General features: G+C 45.3%; 1 protein-coding gene across 12 annotated transcripts in view; it reads left to right on the top strand.

Annotated features, from left to right (window-relative positions):
• LOC122564941 (dynamin-1) overlaps positions 1–22,820 on the top strand; it is a 251,392-nt gene that overhangs the window by 190,621 nt on the left and 37,951 nt on the right. For all 12 annotated transcript variants that reach the window (XR_015760697.1, XM_087998277.1, XM_087998280.1 and 9 more), the window contains 2 exons: positions 2,917–3,026; positions 9,257–9,368. Coding sequence is in view for 11 of the 12 variants with exons in the window: in XM_087998277.1 (XP_087854403.1) it covers positions 2,917–3,026; positions 9,257–9,368 (222 nt within the window). In the remaining variant the exon portion in view is untranslated. The remainder of the gene's footprint in view (positions 1–2,916; positions 3,027–9,256; positions 9,369–22,820) is intronic.

Genomic DNA, 22,820 nt, shown 5'->3' with positions numbered 1-22,820 from the left:
AATGCTTGAGTTGCAGTGCGACCACCAATCCTCCTTTCTACTCTTGTAAAATGATCATTTTATGCAAGTTAGATAGGTCCTAGTGGGACACCATAACAAAAGCAAAAAGTAAAGATTCAAAGAAGTATATCAAAATTAAATTAAATGTCATTTTCAGAGGAAAACATGACTTTGTACCACACAACTTACTTCCTAAAGATTAAGGACACATTCACCTTCCATACAGTCTCAAATCAGAATAGGTGTTCTAGTCCCTGGAGTGGGATTTGAATCCATGACTGTTCGGTGAAGGACTGTCTCACCCACTAAGCCAGGGGTGACTAGTCCACCTTTCACTCCTTTAACGTAAACCTGAAACCTGATTAAACCTATGGAGCACTGTGACACAAACATCATTAAGGTTAATGGAGAGTTATAAAAAGCCACTTATCAAATCAAAATGACATTCTCCAGGGTGATGACATGGTGTCTACCTGTCTCTAAACACCTCTATCGTGCTGGTGAGCATGGCACGCCCCCTCTCCAGGACTCCTGCGTGTGGACACAACTGTGAAAAGTGGGGCCAATATTCGATCAACGTGACCCCACCTGGACTATTGCCAGAACGTATTAATGGCCATTTTGGCCAACCCCAAGAGCCAAGCCCACAAGGACTGCCCTTTGACCTGTCCATCCCTCCCAGGGTACCTTGGGCATACGGGTCTGTTAGGTTAACAATGGTAGAGGATATCGTGGATCAGTGGTGCTGGAAGAGCACAGCAATTCAGGCAGCATCCGAGGACAGGCAAAATCGACGTTTCGGGCAAAAGCCCTTCATCAGGAATAAAGCTTTATTCCTGATGAAGGGCTTTTGCCCGAAACGTCGATTTTGCCTGTCCTCGGATGCTGCCTGAATTGCTGTGCTCTTCCAGCACCACTGATCCAGAATCTGGTTTCCAGCATCTGCAGTCATTGTTTTTACCTCAATGGTAGAGGATAAACCACTAGTGACCATTAACAACAGGAGACACTTATCGAAATAACAAGATGTAGTTTATTGCTATGATGGCAATAGATACAAGTTACATGTGGATAAATGTATGGTTATCCACTTTGGTGGCAAGAACAGGAAGGCAGATTACTACCTAAATGGAATCAATTTAGGTAAAGGGGCAGTACAGAGAGATTTGGGTGTTCTTGTACACCAGTCAATGAAGGTAAGCATGCAGGTACAGCAGGTAGTGAAGAAGGCTCATAGCATGCTGGCCTTCATAACAAGAGGGATTGAGTATAGAAGCAAAGAGGTTCTTCTGCAGCTGTACAGGGCCCTGGTGAGACCACACCTGGAGTACTGTGTGCAGTTCTGGTCTCCAAATTTGAGGAAAGACATTCTGGCTATTGAGGGAGTGCAGCGTAGGTTCACGAGGTCAATTCCTGGAATGGCTGAATTACCTTACACTGAAAGACTGGAGCAACTGGGCTTGTATACCCTTGAGTTTAGAAGACTGAGAGGGGATCTGATTGAGACATATGAGATTATTAAAGGATTGGACACTCTGGAGGCAGGAAACATGTTTCCGCTGATGGGTGAGTGCCGAACCAGAGGACACAGCTTAAAAATAAGGGGTAGGCCATTTAGGACAGAGATGAGGAGAAACTTCTTCACCCAGAGAGTGGTGGCTGTGTGGAATGCTCTGCCCCAGAGGGCAGTGGTGGCCCAGTTTCTGGATTCATTTAAGAAAGAGTTGGATAGAGCTCTCAAGAATTGTGGAATCAAGGGTTATGGAGATAAGGCAGGAACAGGATACTGATTAAGGATGATCAGCCATGATCATATTGAATGGTGGTGCAGGCTCGAAGGGCAGAATGGCCTACTCCTGCACCTATTGTCTATTGTCTACATTGGTTTGTTATAATTAGTTACTAAGACTATCAGGAAACCAGGGATGATATAACTGAATCCATCAAGATCTTGAGCTGGATTCCTCATTCTTTACTACATGTTATCATCAGATAGGGTGGAGCATAATGCAATCTTCAACATGGACTCTTTCAGAACCATTACCTTAAACAAGAGGAACACTGACTCTGTGAGGGGAGAAAAAAACTTATCTTCATGTCTGTTGTAAAAGGGAGTCCTCAGTCTTAACCTATGCCCCATGGTTATAACATCCCCCAACATGAAGCAATATCCTCTGGGTATTCTCCATATCCAGTTCCTGTTGATCTTATATATTTCAGTCCAGTCAACTCTCATTCTTCTAAACTGTGGTGGGGGGGGCGGCGGCAGCGGGGGGGTACGGTGGTTCAAGTGGTTAGCAAAGCTGCCTCGCAGCGTCAGGGACCCAGGTTCAATTCTAGCCTCGGGCGACTGTCTGTGTGGAGTTTGTACCTTCTCCCTGCATCTGTGTGGGTTTCCTCCCACAGTCCAACAATGTGCAGGTTAGGTGGATTGGCTGTGAGAAATGTGGAGTTACAGGGAGAGGGTCTGGGGGTGGGATGTTCTTTGGTGGGCTCAAATGGCCTGCATCCATACTGTAGGGATTCAATGGAATTAGGCTCAACCTTCCTTCATTAGATAAGGCCTTCGTCCTGGAGTTGAGTGAACCTTCTCTCACTGTTAGATGAATGCAAGGATCTTTTTGTATTCATCCTTTTTCTCCTCTTTTTATTTTGTTCGTCTCTTAATCTTTTCACTTTGATGGTGTCAGTACTATGGACCTAGATTTCTCAACAAGGGAAATACAGGGGCCTATGAAGTTACCTGCTTTCTAGTTGATAAGCTGGATTTGTCACATTTAACAACATAGCCTTGTGATAAGATTTTCATTTGCTGTTTTGGGTTCATTGCAGGCAGCAATGCATTAGTCCTTCCTGTTTGACTCCTTTTGCTCGCCCAGGTCAGATGTTAAATTACTCACCGCTGATGTCTTACAGGAGAAAGAGAAGAAATACATGCTGCCGCTTGACAACCTGAAGTTACGTGACATAGAGAAGGGATTCATGTCAAGCAAGCACATCTTCGCTCTCTTCAACACAGAGCAGAGGTATGTAGTCTCAAACTCTAGTTACTCCGTCAGCCAGTGGCAGGGAGATGAGATGGGCAATGTCTAATCTGAGGAAACATTGAGCACCCTTCCATATGAGAGACCCAGATTGAGTGACAGGTAGGACTTCCAATGGGCTTGGCCCATCCACTCTATGGAGGAGATGCTGTAGTCCTTGGTCCCAGTCTCCTCAGTGTCAGCGAACAGCGGGACAGACACCGCCTGTTAACCAATGCAATGCCAGGCAGCTGACAGCTTTGTGAAAGTCTACGCCCAACGCATCCATCATCTGGTTGAGGGGAGGATTCAGAGGAAAATAGGGGGATCCGTAGAAAGAGGAAGAGCATGCTCCATCCAAACCGGAGAACTGATGGTTTTCACAGGCAGGTTTTGTAATTCGGCAGCACGGTGGCTCAGTGGTCAGCACTGCTGCATCACTGCACCAGGGAACTGGGTTCGAATCCACCCTCAGGCGACTGTCTGTGTGGAGTTTGCATGTTCTCCCCATGTCTGCGTGGGGATGCTCTGGCTTCCCCCCACAATCCGAAGATGAACAGGTTAGGAGAATTGGCTGTGTTGAGTTGCCCATAGTGGTCAGGGCTATGTAGCTTAAGTGCATTAGTCAGGGGCAAGTATAGGGTAAGGGAATGGGTCTGGGTGGGATACTCTTCAGAGGGTGATTGTGGACTTGTTGGGCTGAAGGGCCTGTTTCTACACTGTAGGGATTCTATGAAAGAAGAGGTTATTTATAATGAGCATTTCCATTGCATATTAAGCTTCACCCCTGTTGGCAGTCTGACTAGTACCTGCAGGCTTTCGAAGCAGTTCAGAGATCATGTGTACAAACTAAGTAGGCACTGATTATGAATCTTTCAGTTATTGAATTTCTGAAAGACTCCCTTTAACAATATTTGGATGTCACTAAATGCTACTTGCTGAGACTTTTGCGTTTAGGAGTCGTGTTGAAGTTGTACTGGACATTTGTGAAGCCTGGTCTGGAGTACTGTGTCCAGTTCTGGTCGCCCTGTTATAAGAAGGATATTGTTAAACTGGAGAGATTAACAATAAATCCGAAAGATTTCGGAGAGATTAAATCCGAAAAGATTTACCAGGATGTTGCTGGGAATGGAGGGTTTGAGATATAAGGATCAGCTGGACAGGCCGGGACTTTTTTAACTGGAGCATAGAGGTTTATAAAATCATCAAAGGCACAGATAAGGTGAATGACAGGCGTCATTTCCCTAGGGTGGAGGATTTCAAGATGAAGGGGCATATTGTCAAGGTGAGATGTGGGAGATTTAAAAATGACACGGGGGGCAACTTTTTTACACAAAGAGTGGTTCGCGTGTGGAATGATCTGCCAGAGGAGGTGTGAAGGCGGGTACAATTACTTCGTTTAAAAGACCTTTGGATAAGTACATGAATAGGAAAGGTTTGGAGGGATATGGGCCAGGAGCAGGCAGCTGGGACTAGTTTAGTTTGGAATTATGTTCGGCATGGACTGGTTAGACCGAAGGGTTGTGTGACTCTATGATTCTATGACTACAGTGCCGTTTAGTTTTATTTCATCATAGATTCGTAGATGGATTTGCAGCACAGGATAAGACTATTCGACCCATTGAGGCAGTGCTGGTGTTAGGTGCAACCTTTCCTGTTAAAGTTAAGAGGCAAATTGGAGCATGAAGCTATACCACAGACGTTTCCAGGCGAGTGATTTTGCAGGGGGCTTCGCGAGACTAGGCGGAGAGCTTTGGAAGATTTGTAAGGGAATCTTTTTGCTGTCACAGGGTGTGAGATTGTCAGAAAGCCGTTTGGAATCCAGGGTGACGAGGTTAAACATCAGCGTCAGCTTAGGGAGACCCCTAAGACTGACGTTCAAGTAATATCAGAGAGAAACTCGTCGCTGAGGTTCTGCCCAAATCCTTAACGCACTCAGAATACAGTCTTAATGTGCTATTTCATACAGGTGTTATCCTGTTCTTAAAAACTGCCCTAAAGAGACTGCTCAAAGAGATGTCCGAGGGAGTGTTGCTGAACAAAGAGACCTTGGAGTACAGGTTCATAGCTCTTTGAAAGTGGAGTCACAGGTAGATAGGATAGTGAAGAAGGTGTTTGGTATGCTTTCCTTTATTGGTCAGAGTATTGAGTACAGGAGTTGGGAGGTCATGTTGGAATGTTGCGTGCAATTCTGGTCTCCTTCCTATCAGAAGAATGTTGTGAAACTTGAAAGGGTTCAGAAAAGATTTACAAGGATGTTGCCAAGGTTGGAGGATTTGAGCTACAGGGAGAGGCTGAACAGGCTGGGGCTGTTTTCCCTGGAGCCTCGGAGGCTGGGGGGGTGACCTTATAGAGATTTACAAAATTATGAGGACATGGATGGGGTAAATAGGCAAAGTCTTTTCCCTGGGATGGGGGAGACAAGAACATAGGTTAGGGTGAGAGGAAAAAGATATAAAAGAGACCTAAGGGGCAGCATTTTCACGCAGAGGGTGGTATGTGTATGGAATGAGCTGCTAGAGGATGTGGTGGAGGCTGTACAGTTGCAACATTTAAGAGGCATTTGGATGGGTATATGAATAGGAAGGGTTTGGAGGGATATGGGCTGGGTGCTGTCAGGTGGGACTAGATTGGGTTGAGATATCTGGTTGGCATGGACAGGTTGAACTGAAGGGTCTGTTTCCATGCTGTACATCTCTATGACTCTATGACTCTATGTATCTAGAGCACGTGGTGCAGTTAGGTAGAACTTCACTGGTGGAAATTCCTGCCCCAGCAAGCCAGCTCCCATGTTAATTTCCTGTCTGCACCATTCAGATGGGTTTGCTTATTTCAAGAGGGTAAATAACACTGTTCAGTTATTGCAGGCAGGAATCTCCTGTGTAATATAGTGCATTATGAAAATGTAATGAGAAAATTAAGTCTCCTTTGCTCTCTGTTATAATTCTGAGGAAGCTTTTCCCTTTGGGAGCACCTTTCCTAAGATGCCGGCAGCTTTGACTTCGAGTCATGAAGTTGTACAGCACGGAAACAGACCCTTCGGTCCAACCAGCCCATATCAATCATAATCCCAAACTAAACTAGTCCCAGCTGCCTGCGCTTAGCCTATATCCCTCCAAACCTTTCCTATTTATGTACTTATCCAAATGTCTTTTCAACGTTGTAACTGTAATTGTATCCACCATTTCCTCTGGACGTTCATTCCACACACGAACCACCCTCTGTGTAAAAAAAAAATGCCTCTCATGTCTTTTTAAAATCTTTCTCATCTCGCTTTAAAAATATGTCCCCTAGTTTTGAAACCCTCCACCTGAGAAGCCACCTGCTATTCACCAGACCTTTACTCCGCATTATTTTCCAATCTTCTACAAGGTCACCCCTTAACATTCTATGCTCCAGTGGAAAAAGAAATCCTAGCCTATCCTGCCTCTCCTTATACATCAGTAACTCTGACATCAAACTACCTTTTGGAAAACATACTGTAAAGGTTTAAATTGCTCACAGCGTGCTGCAGAAAGCATCAGTACCAGGCATCACTCTGAGAATGATAGTTAAGAGTATAAGATGATACAAATGGGGTGGCATGGTGGCTCAGTGATTAGCACTGCTGCCTCACAGTGCTAGGAACCCGGGTTTGAGTCCCATCTTGAACGACTTTGTGTGGAGTTTGCACATTCTCCCTGTGTCTGTGTGGGTTTCCTCCAGGTGCTCTGGTTTCCTCCCACAGTCCAAAGGATGTGCAGGTGAATTGGCCATGCTACATTGCCCATAGTGTTAGGTGTGTTGGTCAGAAGTAAATGTAGGGGAATGGGCCTGGGTGGGTTGGTGTGGACTTGTTGGGCTGAAGGGCCTGTTTCGATACTGTAGGGAATCTAATCAAAGGGTCATTTACGGTGAGGGGTCCATTATTCAGAGACATATAAATCCCAGAAGGTTGTGTGCAATAGTTGGAGAGGCCACTAATTTGCTTTCTTTTATCGAATTAAAATCCATTGGTGATGTAACCAGGAGAATAGCAAGTGCTAGCAAACCTTCACACTTTCTCTGATGGGGTTAACAATGGGTTTAAAGGTTGAGGGTCATAATGAAGGAACCAAGTGCCTGTGCTCCACACAGGTTTGGAATTGTTCACTGGTCTGTGCCAGCTGGGACATCAGGAAATTTGCACAGGGTAAAGAGGAATGTGATTCCAGAATACCAAGTAAGAAATGTCTGATTGCTGTGTTGCAGCAGCAACAATGCAGCAGGCAGGCACTGGGCTCTCTCACCGTGCAAAACAGTGCTAAATTTTAACATGGGATTAAGGGTGTGGCGGGGGTGGGGGGGAGACATGACTGAGATGTACAAAAATATGAAAGGGTAGATAAGAGGGCACCTTTCTCCCTTCAACAGAGGAATCACTAACTGGGCGGGGGGGGGGTAATGGAGGAGGAGTGGGGATGCGGGGGATAGGGTAGTGTAGATTCAAGGTAAGAGGCAGGAGGTTCAGAGTCTGTGAGGAGGAGGTGATGGTCTAGTGGAATTACTGCTGGGCCACAGACCCAGGTAGTGCCTGCAGACCTGGGTTCAAATCCTGCTCCAGCAGGTGGTGGAATTAAGGGTCTGATGGTGACGGCAAATCTAATGATGATTGTTGTGGGGGAGGGAGACCCATCTGGTTCACTCATGCCCTTTAGGGAAGGAGACTGCTATCTGGCCTATATGTGACTCCAGACCCCACAGTGATGTGGTTGCCTTTTAACTGCCCTCTGGGTAATAAATGCTGGCTTAGACAGTGACGTCCCCATCCCATGAATGAATTTTAAAAAATTCATCCAGAGGGTGGTGGGAATGTGGAACCCTCTGCCTGTGAGGGGGGGAGGGGCAGAAACCCTGATAACATTTAAGTTTTTAGACGTACCTTGTGATGCCAAGGCACACATAATTATGGCTCAAGTGCTGACCAATGGGATTAGAATGGTTAGGTGGTTGGATATGACTGGTGCAGACATGATGGGCTGAAGGGTCTTTTTCTGTGCTGTAGATCCCTCAGACACCATTTTTCAAATTTCAGCTTCCAGCCTTCTTTAGTAAGTATAAACTCTGATCGAACGTTGTTGGCGACACTTCCAACCTCTGATCCACCCAAGTGCGTGGTTCTGGATCAGTGGTCCTGGGCCCTAGTGGGTTATGTTGAACTGCTTCGGTTGCATTATGCTAAAGCAGAGCCAGTCCTTCAGGTCTGCTGAATTGAGTTAGGTCCCAGTCCATTTCCAATGCAGGGAAAAGCAAGTGCCTTTTCAGTGTCATGGAACAAATGGCCTTACTCACTGTAGGCTCCGCCTTCAAATTCTCCAGTCATGTAAAACCAAGAACAGCAGATGCTGCAGATCTGAAACAGAAACAGAAATTGCTGGAGAAACTCAGCAAGTCTGGCAGCATTCAATGAGAGAGAGAAACAGAGTCAGTATTTCGGGTTCAGTGACTCTCTATCAGTCCTTCCTGCAGGGCTGGGTGGGTGCGGAATCACTGGACACCATGGCTTTAAGGAGAGGGTAATCCCACTCCAGTCACACTCACCCCCAGTGCCCTCGGCAGCTAGTGCCAGGAGCAGCAGCACGACCCGTGGTTTCTGACCCTGCCTTTATTTGATGTGAATCCTGTAGCTCCTTAGGATGGCACGGTGGCTCAGCAGTTAGCACTGCCTCCTCCTAGGACCCAGGTTCGATTCCACCCTCGGGTGACAGGCTGTGTGGCGTATGCACAATTCTCCCCATGTCTGTCTGGGTTTCCTCCTGGTGCTCTGGTTTCCTCCCACAGTCCAAAGATGTGCAGGTTGGGGTGGATTGGCCGTGCTAAATTGCCCTTAGTGTCCAGAGATGTGCAGGCTAGGTGGGTTAGCCATGGGAAATAGGGGATGAGTCTGGATGGGATGCTGTTCAGAAGGTCAGTATGGGCTTGATTGGCTGAATGGCCTGCTTCCACACTGTGGGGACTCTACAAACCTTCCTCTCTCTTTACTTCCATCAGTGCTGCTCGTTTTTTCTCTTTGGCAGCCCCTTTCTCAAACCTTGCCTGCCTATCAGATCAGCATTCTGGATCGCTCAATGTATTAGAAGTCAAAGAACAAAAGCAGGACTCTCTCAATATGCGCAGCCTCTGATCCCAACTCCTTGTTATATTCACAGTCTCCCTCAAACTGTGACTTTCTATATTCACCCCCCCACTCCATCCCACTTCATCTTTCCCTGCAGGAATGTTTACAAGGATTACAGACAGCTGGAGCTGGCTTGTGAGACTCAGGAGGAGGTGGATAGTTGGAAAGCTTCATTCCTACGGGCTGGTGTTTACCCAGAGAGAGTCGGGGTATGTATCCTCATATATATATTATACACACGTATATATATGTGTATATCAATGTGCCTGTACATTCAGGTGATTGTGTATGTTTATCGCATGTGGACAGATAATGCATAAGTATCTCTATATAATGTTTTTCAATATTATATATCTATGTGTTTACAACTGCAATGGATTCTTCATAATTAAGCTTACAATTGGTGTGTAAAACTGTCTCAATGATCTTAACTTCGAAAATGTTTTTCCAAAGGCTTGAAAGACATCAAGATGGTATCTGTTTTTTTTTTCTGAGCTGGAGGGTTGTATTTTCTCCATTCAGAGAACATCCAAAGTTTTTAAAGTGTGCTGCTAGTATTAATTCAAAAGGGGGAGAGAGAGAGAGAGAGGGAGAAAGAGAGAGAGAGAGCTCAGGGCAGAAAGAATTTCCAGTCTTGGCTGTGAGCTGGTGTAGTGGGTCTAAATGGCCAGGGAGTGGCAGCGCTGAGCATCCTGTGACCAGGCGCTGTTGGTTTGGCCAGTGGGAGGGAAAATGGTCAATGAGTCATTCCTGAGTATTTATGTATATTTTATGCTGCTGCTCCTCCTCTTCCCTCACCCAAGGCCAGTCCTAGTTGCAGCAGGATTCCAATAACAATTTCAAGCGACTGATTTTTTTTTTGGCAAGCTATTTGACTGTGGGGGCATTATGGCTGAGTCACTGTCTAGCCACTGCTGCCTTCCAGCGGGATCCTTTACTGGTTTATCCTTGAGTTCATGGTGGTATGGGAGGAAAGGAACTATACGGAGCTGTGATAGAATTCCTTTGTTGACACTTTGCCTTAACTCGGCACAGACTTGGGACCTCACTGCGAAACACTTACAACTCAAAGCTTGGAGCAATTAATCCTAAATGAGTGTGTTGGCCATAGCTCTCTCACCCCCATGTGTTCCAAGTTCCCATCGGTTCCAGTCGCCACAAAATCTTGACTGAAGCTCCACAGTGTAACGCTAAAGGAGTGCTGCACTGTCGAAGGTGCAGTCCATCAGATGAACCATTAAACTGAGACCCCTGTTCTGCCATGGTCAGTATGTCAATGCAACTTTAAAAGAGATGGCCAGACACTGATGTACCTTTGAAAGTACTAATTGTTTATAACAGTAATAAACATCTATTGGATTCGAAACATAGAATAGAAAATAGAAGCAGGAGTAGGCCATTTGGCCCTTCAAGCCTGCTCCCCTATTCATTATGCTCATGGCTGACCATCCAACTTAGTCCCCCATTCCTGCTTTCCCCCACATCCTTTCATCCCTTTAGCCCTAAGAACAATATCCAACTCCTTCTTGAAAACATTCAGTGGTTTGTCCTCAACCTCCTTCTGGGACAGAGAATTCCACAGGCTCCCCACTCTCTGGGTGAAGACATTTCTCCTCGACTCAGTCCTAAATGACCAACCCGGTATCCTTAGACTGTGAACCCTGGTTCTGGGCTCCCCAGTCATCAGAAACATCCTTTCTGCACTTACCTTATGCCTAGTCCTGTTAGAATATTATCTTTCAGTACCATGTTATCCATGGCCTGTCTATTATATTACAAGGGATAACATAAGCATTGCCAAATCAGGTAAAATACCATGCTGGGGCATTTCAGCCCACGCTGCCCTCTCAGTTGGTTGCAAAAGATCCCTTTCCATTACTTTGTACCAGAATCATGGGGTCACCCTGATGTCCTGACCAATATTTATCCCTTAGCCCATACCAGTAAAAACAGATTAGCTCTTCATTGTCTTATGGGGGGCTTGCTGTGCACATTGCCAACAGTGATCAACACACTTCAGAAATGCTTCTTTGGCTGCAAGGAGCTTTGAAATGTCCTGATGTTGCAAGAGGCGCTACATGAATGCAAGCTAGTCCTTCTCTTTAGTTGATGGAGGCCGTAACCTGAAAGGGGACATCTCAGGAGGGGAGCTGTAAGGTTAACATTTTCCAGGATCAAAAATCACAGGACACCAGGTTATAGTCCAGCAGGTTTATTTGAAGTCACAAGCTTTCAGAGCCTTGCTCCTTCATCAGGTGCTAGTACTGAAAGCTAGTGTTTTCAAATCAACCCATTGGACTCTAACCTGGTGTGGTGTGATTTTTGACCTTGTCCAACCCAGTCCAACACCGGCTCCTTCACAGTGTAACATTTTCCAGGTCTTTTCTGATTTTACTTCAAAATTATGTCCTCCATTGAGTGGCCTGTATTTTTTTTCGGTGGATTGGAATGAGGGAGTGAGCCTAACAGAGCTCTTGACTCCATGAGCGATCTTTCCAAAATCCTCATACCTTGGGATCGCTGTCAAGGCGTCTGGAATGAAGGCAGGACTGCACTGGGCAGGGAAGTAATTTGGCTTCAGTCTCTGCCTAGGAATTCACATGCAAATATTTTTCAACCGTGAGCCCCATCACCCAGCCAAACCTCCCACCCCTTCCCGCAGTCTTCCCTCCCATTTTCTCATGTTAGATGATGTTGCTGATTGAAATCTGGCACATCCTTGTCGAGTGTTTCAGGCTGGGTCTCCGGGCACAATAGGAAACAGGGTCATTCTTTCCATGAGAATCTGTTGCTTCCATCTGGTACACCACAGCCCCATCCACATCTCCGTTTCATTACAGCACAAAGACCAGCAGTAAACAACTATGAAAGAGCCCGACTTTCCAGTTATGTTAGTTTTTTAGAAAGAAAAATAAGCAGAGAGCACTCACACACACGGCTTAGATTAAATGAAAACAGAGAACATTGAAAATGCATTGGAGTTTTGTCAGCTTTTGACAGAAAAGGACAGGATGAGATGTAATTGGCCTCTTCTGTTCAAAGGTTCCATCCAACATTTTAACTGATTTCTCTTACTTTGTCTCTCTACCTCCCTCTCTCTCTCTTCTTCCCTGTATATACCTCTCTATATCTCTCTTTCTCTCCCTATATATCAATCTCTCTCTTTTTCTTTCTCTCACTTTCCCTTTCTCTTTCTCTCTTTCCCTTTATATTTTACATATATATATATATATATATATATCACTCTACCTCTTTTTCTCTCTCTGTTTTTCTCTCCCTCACTTGCTTCCTTTTCCAATTCTAGTCTTCCTATCGGAAAGATGTTGTCAAACTTGAAAGGGTTCAGAAAGGATTTACAAGGATGTTGCCAAGGTTGGAGGATTTGAGCTATAGGGAGAGGCTGAACAGGCTGGGGCTGATTTCCCTGGAGTGTTGGAGGCTGAGGGGTGACCTTATAGAGATTTACAAAATTATGAGGTGCATGGATAAGGTAAATAGGCAAAGTCTTTTCCTTGGGGTGGGGGAGTCCAGAACTAGAGGGCATTGGTTTAGGGTGAGAGGGGAAAGATATAAAAGAGACCTAAGGGGCAACCTTTTCACGCAAAGGGTGGTACGTGTATGGAATGAGCTGCCAGAGGAAGTGGTGCAGGCTGGTACAATTACAACATTTAAGAGGCATTTGGATGGGTATATGAATAGGAAGGGTTTGGAGGGATATGGGCTGGGTGCTGGCAGGTGGGACTAGACTGGGTTGGGATATCTGGTCAGCATGGACAGGTTGGACCGAAGGGTTTGTTTCCGTGCTGTACATCTCTATGACTCTGTCCTTTCTTTCTCTTTCTCGTTTTTCTCCAACTCCATATTTTTATTTCTTTTCAACTATTCTGATTTCTCTTACTTTGTCTCTCTACCTCTCTACCTCTCTTTCCCTGTATATACCTCTCTTTCTCTCCCAATATATATTAATCTCTCTATCTCTTTCTCTCTTTCCCTTTCTCATCCTCTTTCCCCATCACTCTTCCTCTTTTTGTCTCTTTTTCTCTCCCTCACTTCCTCTTTTCATTTTCTCTGCCCTTTCTTTCTCTTTCTCCCTTTTCTCCAGTTCAATATATTTATTTCTTTTCAACTGTTGTGTCCCTTTTTTAAAAACTCTTGTTGTTTATCACTTTTTATCGCCGTATCTTCCACCTCTGTATCATTGCCTGTTGGATGGAGATGGTGGTGTGGTGGTAACGTTACAGGGCCTAGTCATTTGGAGGGTTAGGCTAATATGTTGGGGCCACAAGGTCAAATCCCATTATAGCAGCTGCTAGAATTAGAGTTAGTTCATAAATCTGGGATTGAAAGCTAGTCAGACTCAGATTGGTCAAGATACTGTCCTGAGGAATAAGCTAGAGAATAACAGTTAGTCCTTTTTGTTAAGGTGTAGTAGGTACAATGTGTTCACATGCTTTTTGCAGACAGAACAAACTGCCTGGTTTAAATTTAAACATAGCTTGGCAGTTAATGGTCAATCATCATCAAACTGTACATTCTCTAGGGCAGTGCCTCAACCAATCAGAGTGCACTTTGTCACTACAGCACTCTTTGCTCACATAGTATAAAATGCGTTTCACCTTTACATTGGGTATTCTTGTGAATTGTCCTGATGAGCGCAAGACAAAATGCTTCAGCAAACATCTTCTTTGGAAGTACTCAAACACTGGATTTCTTTCCTTTCTGCACCCCGTCCGATAATTCCTAAGACTTCAAATAGCTGATGACGTTTCTGAGAGGGGCTGTTTTGGTGAAAGAGTGAGGGGGTTACACTGGTTAAAAACCCAAGATATTTCAGTGGCTTTGTCACTTTAACTTGCTGCTGCAATGTACTTCGTCAACCAGCAGCGTAGCAGCAGTGTATACCATCCACAAATTGCACCCCGGCTCCTCTGACAGCACTTTCCAAACCCTTGAGCTCTCCCACCTAGAACCGCAGCAGATACATGGGAGCACCACCCCCTACAAGTTCCACTCCAACCCATTCACCTTCCTGACTTGGAAACATAACGCTGTTCTTTCCTTCACTACTTGCTGGCTCAGAATCCTGGAACTTGCTCCCTGTCAGCACTGTGTGTGACCCTAACCCTAACCCTACTGCAGGAATACCACATGGACGGGGGTGGTTTAACATGCAGAGATTCATCACCCTCTTTGTCAGCAACATTCCAGCCAGTCATGCCCACTACCAGTGAACAAATTAAAATACAAATCCCCGATTGTGTCAAGAGTGATTACAGTTACCAATTTTAAAACGTGTAACCCAGGGAGAGCCCCAGGTCTGACCACAAACCACGCAACAATGACCAGATCCCAGGTTTCTCTTGCATTTATTGGTCTCATGCTGTGACCAAGAAGGGGATAATTATTCAGCGATTGTTGATTTCTGCTGAAATGTGCAGCCCTCTTGACACTAGGGGAGAATGGCATCATGTGTGACGGTGATGCTACCCATGGTCAAATAGTCTTGAGTAGAAACAGTCGCTTGTCACATTGGAAAGGAGGGGAGACAGTTGACGGTACAAAGTGTTACAGAATCTGAACAACAGAGCTCCCAGGGGAGTTCCTGCAGCCGTTGTGAAGAGTTTGCTCTGAATTTGATGTGGCAGTTGTGCTTTTTAAGCTTTGTCCTATTCGACGGGGTGGACTGTGATTTTTTTTTTCTCTCTGGTGCCTCTAACAATGCTGTGCTTTACCTTGCTTTTTTTTTTACTGCCCCAATTGCTAAAGTGCTAAGTCACTAATTCACTTAATGATTTTCTTTTCCCTCCCTATATCGGTTTAATTTGCATCACCTTTGACCCAGGATAAAGAAAATGTAAGTAGGTTCATCTCTCTCCAAAAACACTTCATTTCTCTGATATGGAACTAGAGTCTTCGTCTTTTCTTCCAGTTTCAGAGTCCCTTCTGGTTGGATTCCTTCTTTACTCCAGCATTTCAATCCCTGACTTTTGCATGTCTAAATTAAATTTGCATGATGTTGAACCATTTCTGTTCTTGTTTCGCATTGTTTTTGGCACTTGTTTAGTATTTGACTGTGAAGCCAGTGATTCCCAGCCTCTGCATGGCCAATACTTAGCGTGCAATCTGTTTAGCTGTGTTTTTGACTGTCTTGTCTATCATTGATATTGGCCAGTGTTGTCCAATAGAAGTTCCTGGCTAGTCACAGGATGGCAATATTAACCACCAATTTTAGTTGAAATTAAATGATGATGCAGGTACACGTGTTTATTGACTCCGCAAACTTTGACTGTTGTCAAGTGACCCAGGAAGCAGACAGGACAATCATAAAGCCATCTCTTGATTTTTCGACTTACTATGAAGCGCACAAGGAGGTTAAAGATCCTCAATTGTGCAAACGTGGCACCTGAGGTCACATGTCAGTTTGTGGTGCTGATCACTCAGCTTTTACTTACGAATCAGAAATGGAGGCAGATCCATGTAGATCCCCCGACTAGTCACATCTGGCCGGTGGCTAATGTATTGGACAGCACTGGTATCGTGTATTCCGAGAATGGACCATCCTCTGTAGCAGTCACTGTGAAATGACTGTACCCCGGGAATGGACCATCCTCTGTAGCAGTCGCTGTGAAATGACTGTACCCCGGGAATGGACCATCCTCTGTAGCAGTCACTGTGAAATGACTGTACCCCGGGAATGGACCATCCTCTGTAGCAGTCACTGTGAAATGACTGTACCGCAGGAATGGACCATCCTCTGTAGCAGTCGCTGTGAAATGGCTGTACCCCGGGAATGGACCATCCTCTGTAGCGGACACTGTGAAATGACTGTACCCCGGGAATGGACCATCCTCTGTAGCAGTCACTGTGAAATGTCTGTACCCCGGGAATGGACCATCCTCTGTAGCAGTCACTGTGAAATGACTGTACCCCGGGAATGGACCATCCTCTGTAGCGGACACTGTGAAATGACTGTACCCCGGGAATGGACCATCCTCTGTAGCAGTCACTGTGAAATGACTGTACCCCGGGAATGGACCATCCTCTGTAGCAGTCACTGTGAAATGACTGTACCCCGGGAATGGACCATCCTCTGTAGCGGACACTGTGAAATGACTGTACCCCGGGAATGGACCATCCTCTGTAGCAGTCACTGTGAAATGACTGTACCCTGGGAATGGACCATCCTCTGTAGCGGACACTGTGAAATGACTGTACCCCGGGAATGGACCATCCTCTGTAGCAGTCACTGTGAAATGACTGTACCCCGGGAATGGACCATCCTCTGTAGCAGTCACTGTGAAATGACTGTACCCCGGGAATGGACCATCCTCTGTAGCAGTCACTGTGAAATGACTGTACCCCGGGAATGGACCATCCTCTGTAGCGGACACTGTGAAATGACTGTACCCCGGGAATGGACCATCCTCTGTAGCAGTCGCTGTGAAATGACTGTACCCCGGGAATGGACCATCCTCTGTAGCAGTCGCTGTGAAATGACTGTACCCCGAGAATGGACCATCCTCTGTAGCAGCCACTGTGAAATGACTGTACCCCGGGAATGGACCATCCTCTGTAGCAGTCACTGTGAAATGACTGTACCCCGGGAATGGACCATCCTCTGTAGCGGACACTGTGAAATGACTGTACCCCGGGAATGGACCATCCTCTGTAGCAGTCACTGTGAAATGACTGTACCCCGGGAATGGACCATCCTCTGTAGCAGTCACTGTGAAATGACTGTACCCCGGGAATGGACCATCCTCTGTAGCAGTCGCTGTGAAATGACTGTACCCCGGGAATGGACCATCCTCTGTAGCAGTCACTGTGAAATGACTGTACCCCGGGAATGGACCATCCTCTGTAGCAGTCGATGTGAAATGACTGTACCCCGGGAATGGACCATCCTCTGTAGCGGACACTGTGAAATGACTGTACCCCGGGAATGGACCATCCTCTGTAGCAGTCACTGTGAAATGACTGTACCCCGAGAATGGACCATCCTCTGTAGCAGTCACTGTGAAATGACTGTACCCCGGGAATGGACCATCCTCTGTAGCGGACACTGTGAAATGACTGTACCCCGGGAATGGACCATCCTCTGTAGCAGTCGCTGTGAAATGACTGTACCCCGGGAATGGACCATCCTCTGTAGCAGTCGCTGTGAAATGACTGTACCCCGGGAATGGACCATCCTCTGTAGCAGTCACTGTGAAATGACTGTACCCCGGGAATGGACCATCCTCTGTAGCGGACACTGTGAAATGACTGTACCCCGGGAATGGACCATCCTCTGTAGCAGTCACTGTGAAATGACTGTACCCCGGGAATGGACCATCCTCTGTAGCAGTCGCTGTGAAATGACTGTACCCCGGGAATGGACCATCCTCTGTAGCAGTCACTGTGAAATGACTGTACCCCGGGAATGGACCATCCTCTGTAGCGGACACTGTGAAATGACTGTACCCCGGGAATGGACCATCCTCTGTAGCAGTCACTGTGAAATGACTGTACCCCGGGAATGGACCATCCTCTGTAGCAGTCGCTGTGAAATGACTGTACCCCGGGAATGGACCATCCTCTGTAGCAGTCACTGTGAAATGACTGTACCCCAGGAATGGACCATCCTCTGTAGCGGACACTGTGAAATGACTGTACCCCGGGAATGGACCATCCTCTGTAGCAGTCACTGTGAAATGACTGTACCCCGGGAATGGACCATCCTCTGTAGCGGACACTGTGAAATGACTGTACCCCGGGAATGGACCATCCTCTGTAGCGGACACTGTGAAATTATTGCTTCCCACATTTTCCTGGATTTGGTGGCAGGGACAGGCAGCTTCCCGTTGCTTCCCGTCAAAGCTCATAGGTTGAGAAACCTCAATACCACTGTGGAATCTGGCAGCAAAATCCAGTGAATGGTTCCGTCCTCTTTGAGAAATGCTAGGGGATGACCAAAGACAAAGGCATGAATGGTTTCTGAAGTTCTGTTGGGCTGTTCGATGAGTGTCTGTTTCTCCCTGTTTATCTCTGAAGTGTGCTCTGGGGGAGTCACAGTCTGGGAGTCGGGACTGCACTGTTACCCGAGTTAGCACCTTCCCAGGTGTGGCCAAGGCATGGCCAACCTCCGGGATTGGCCTGGGGACCCCAACCAATTGAAGATAGATCTCCTGCTCACTGCTTCCGACATCTCCAGAAAATATTCATGGAAGGCACTTGTTTGATTTTGATGATTATTTATACAAATATGAAAGAAAAAGACAAGGTTGTGTCAAAGCCTTTTATCTTGCACTCATCATCAGCGTAATGGGGAGCAACATTCTTCTACCAATAAAAACAAAATACTGTGGATACTGGAAATCTAAAACAAACCCAGAGATTGCTGGAGAAGTTCAACAGGTGTGGCAGCATCTGAGGAGAGAGAAAGCGTTAACATTTCACGAATGGTGTAACTCTTCAGAAGCTGATTGGTTAAGCCAGTAAGCTTTTGTTGAGTAGAGGCCAATCAGAGTCTACTTGCTGTCCAATCAAGTGGACTCTGACTGAATTGAGGCCAATCAGTGGTGTTTTGCCAGCCAATCAGCACATTCTCTTCAAGCATTGGTATTCTTGGGATTGGTCCTGATGAGTGCATGATGATACGCTTCCACAATCTTTGTTTCTTCGTTTTGGAAATAATCAACTTCTTTACCTTCAAACTACTGTTTATGAATGAATATCAGTTTTCGGTGATGGGCTGGGGATGTTGTGGTTGGGAAATACTGTTTGACGGACAGTGGCGAATCATCCAGTTGGGGTGATGAAGAGTCTACCCAGTTTTCCTATTGGCCAAGGGAATGTGATGATAGATGATCAATGCCAGGAACATGGTGCCAGACCAATTGGAGGTTGGAATGTTTATACCTTGATCCCTCAGCAATATGCCCAGCCTCAGAGAGATCCCAGAAAAGGCTGGCAATACTCACCAGTTCTGGTAGAGGAGGGAAACGGGATAGCATCTCAGATCAATGACCTGATGCCAGAAATAATGGTGACCTTTGGATGGAAGGTCACCAGTTTGGAACATTGATCCAATTTCTCTCCACAGGTGCTGCCAGACCTGGTGAGAATTTTCCAGCATTTTCTACCCTTGTGTTGGACTCCAGCATCTAATTTGCCTTTGTAAAGATGAAGCCCTTCGACACTGGAACCTTCCCTAGGCTATTGGTGTCCCTCTGTGGTTTCCGTACATGTTGTTTGGTGAGAGAAACCTCCATGCTACATGTACTGTCAGAAAAAAACTGGTTACTGATTTGGTGCCCAGGTTTGGAAGGATGGAGATTTTGTCATCAGAAGCCAGGGATTTGGCACAAGGCACGGTTAAGAACTAGGCAATATAGATTGACCTTACAAATGGAGGCTGGAAGTAAAATCAATGGGTACGATGGAAGAGTTGAGGCTGACCCCATTAACAAGAGCTGGATAACTATCTGGCTCTGGTTGTGGTTTATAAGAGTGGTGTTCAGAGGTCATCAAAGACAAAGATGAGATTTAGGATGGTGTGGCCATTTGGACCTATCCTGTTGTTCATTAAGGTTATGGCTGACCTCCTGCCTTTAGTCTGCTTTCCTGACCTGTTATCTCAGGAAGCAGTCAGTAGAGTAGGGGAGCGGAGATTGAACATGGGGCCATGCAAGACATCCTGTTTTGAGCATTAAGTTCTGTTTATTGAGAAGTTTCTCAGTGAGGGATTGTAAATATATTGAATCTACAATGAGATGCAGCAACTCCGTGACTGTGTTTTGATGGTCACTATGAACCTCTCTCGATTATGGAACGCATTTCCAAAATAGTCAATGTTGAGAAAAACATGATCTGTCCTCAGTAAGGATTGAGTTTATACTTTATTGAACTCCTGAGTAGGAGAATGTCTTGGAAGCTGCATTTTGAAAAATAAACAATTCTAATTGGAGTGGCACAGTGACTCAGTGGTTAGCACGGCTGCCTGTCAGCACCAGGGACCTACGTTTGATTCTACCCTCGGGTGACTGTCTGTGTAGAGTTTGCACATTCTCCCTGTGGCTGTGTGGGTTTCCTCCTGCAATCTAAAGATGGGCAGGTTAGGTGGATTGGCCATGGGAAATGCAGGGATTGAGTGGGGTCAGTGTGGGCCAAATAGCCTCTTCTACACTATAGGGGTTCTGTTCAGATGGTCAAACCATCTTATTCCTTATCTTTGTCTTTGATTACCTCTGCCTGAACAGCACCCTAATAAATCATAGCCATAATCAGATAATTACGCAACTCTTGTTAATGGAGTCAGCCTCAACTCTCTAACTGCTTTTTTCCTAATGATTCTTCTTCTTAGTCTCTGTTTGTAAGACAAACTTTATTCTCTGATTTTTTTAGAGATATTTTTATTGAAAGTTTTACATGTTTTTACACGTTTACAAAAGAAAACTAAAAAAAACCTAAGTATAAACATTGATATACAATTAAATCTTAAATAAATAATAACCAAAATCTATTAAACAGAAAAAAAAAGAAATACCAAGAGAAAAACAAAACAAAACTCAACTATCTACTCATCTAACCTACAACTAACCAGAGTGTATGGTTAAATCTCTTACATTATTCAAGGGAAAAAAAACAACGGATAACACAGAAATTGAGTAGTGATATACATGCTCAGAATGTGTTAACATCAGATCATAACAAAACCCGTATTCGTGCGGGATTCCTCTCCCAAGAGGCCCCGGACCAGCCAGGTTCACCCTCTCAGTTAAATAAAAGCCCTTGTTAGGATGACCGAGATATCTGTATTTGTGTAGTTCAAGAAGGGCTGCCATATCTTATGGAATAATTCATTTTTTTTTGGTGCACCATATTTGTAAGGAAGTCGGGGGGATATATTCCATAATTAATCTGTGCCAGTTCCAAAATTCCATGTGGGTCCTCAGCCACCCAGTTTACCAAAATATTTTTCCTTGCACAGAAAGAGAGAATGGAAAATAATCTCTTCCCTGTCATAATTTCAAGTGTTCTTTATCCAATAAATGTGTCTCCTATAGGAGAGCTATATCAACCTTTTCTTTCTTGAGGTTTGATAATATTTTCTTCCTTTTAATTGATGAATTACTCCCCATGACATTCCAGGTGCACCATTTAATCGACTGATTAACATAATCACTGGGCAAGTCCGAGACCGCTCGGGAGAAGAAACCCTATCCAAAACATCCCAAGCATAGAGCATATAAAATTCACAAAAATAAAAGCTCTTTAAAAAACTCAGATCAATATAATAAAAACTATTTCTAAATAAAAAAATATGAAACATATTTAAACGGAGATTTTCACCCTTGTTCCCAGGGGGCATCACTTCCTTTCAAAAACCCCATCATATCCTCTCCCAACCAGTGCCCCACCCTTGACCCAGGCACCTCACGATAGGATAAAGAAAATTCAAATATACTACTGAGCTAGAATTAACAATGAGTACCCTACCTCCCCCCCCCCCCACCCCCACACCAACACCTGGATATATTTGGTAATGTTAATACTATATATGAACACATATAACTATAAAATTACAGTCTCAACAAATAATAATTAAATATAGTAATACAAAATAACAGGGGAAAACAACCCCGCTTCTAAAGACAGAGGTAAAATAGGATAAGGTAACCACCTCCCCCCCCACCTACATTAACTAGACCCCCTGGCCTATATATATATTTAAAAAAGGGGGAGAAGATCGCTAAGTGAAGAATAAATAAATAAACCCCTCTCCCCACCCCCGGAGATAATATGAAGCAGTAAGGTAATGAAAGGGAAAAAAAGGGAGTAAACCGGGGTGGGGGGAAGGCAATTAACTCTTATAATTTATCTAAGAGAGTCCAAATATTCTTTGGCCTTCTCCAGCGATCCGAAGTTATACACGGACCCTTCATGGCTGAAGCATAGCGTAGCTGGGTAGCGCAAGGAGTATTGAATGTTTAAATCCCTTAAACGCTTCTTCGCTTCGTCAAACGCCTTCCTCTTTCAGACCAAAGCTGGGGAAATGTCCTGGAATTATATAATCTTGGATCCTTTATAAATCATGGCTTGGGGATCTTTCCCAAGATTTCTGGAAGCTTCCAAGAGCATCTGCCTCTCCTTGTAGCTCTGCAGCTGGAACAGGACCGGGCGGGGATGCTGGTTCGAGCCGGGCCCGCGTATTGCGACCCGGTAGGCCCATTCCACCCTTACCTGCCCTGATCCAGCCTCCAGATTTAACAGCAGTAGAAGCCACTGCTCAAGAAACGCTGTAAGCTGGCCTTCTCCTTCCCGTTCGAGAAGGCCCAGTAAACGAATATTTTTTTGACGACCTCGATTCTCGATGTCTCGGTCGTGTTTTTGTAGCGCGGCCAAGAGTGAGTCCCATCGGCTCCGGGACTCTTCGATGAAGGTGTCGATCTTCGCGTCAAGTTTGGAGATTATTTCCATGAGGCTCGCCACCGTAGGTAAGTCCCCAGGGGCGGCTGCGGATTGGGGAGGGTGGGGGAGGGGCTCCTGCCTGTTGAGAACTGCGGGCTCCTTTCTCCTAGTCATTTTTACAGGAGACTAGACTGTTTAAATTTAGTACTGAGCAACTAATTACATTAAGTAAAAACTATTTAAAATGATTTGGTAAGTGTGGTAGAGGC

This window comes from Chiloscyllium plagiosum, unplaced genomic scaffold, assembly GCF_037043375.1.
Source record: "Chiloscyllium plagiosum isolate Xiang-an unplaced genomic scaffold, Cpla_swu_hap1 HiC_scaffold_21, whole genome shotgun sequence".
In the NCBI taxonomy this organism is placed as follows: domain Eukaryota; kingdom Metazoa; phylum Chordata; class Chondrichthyes; order Orectolobiformes; family Hemiscylliidae; genus Chiloscyllium; species Chiloscyllium plagiosum.
The sequence above is the reverse complement of the archived record's forward strand: the minus strand, read 5'-3'. Positions and strand labels throughout refer to the sequence as shown.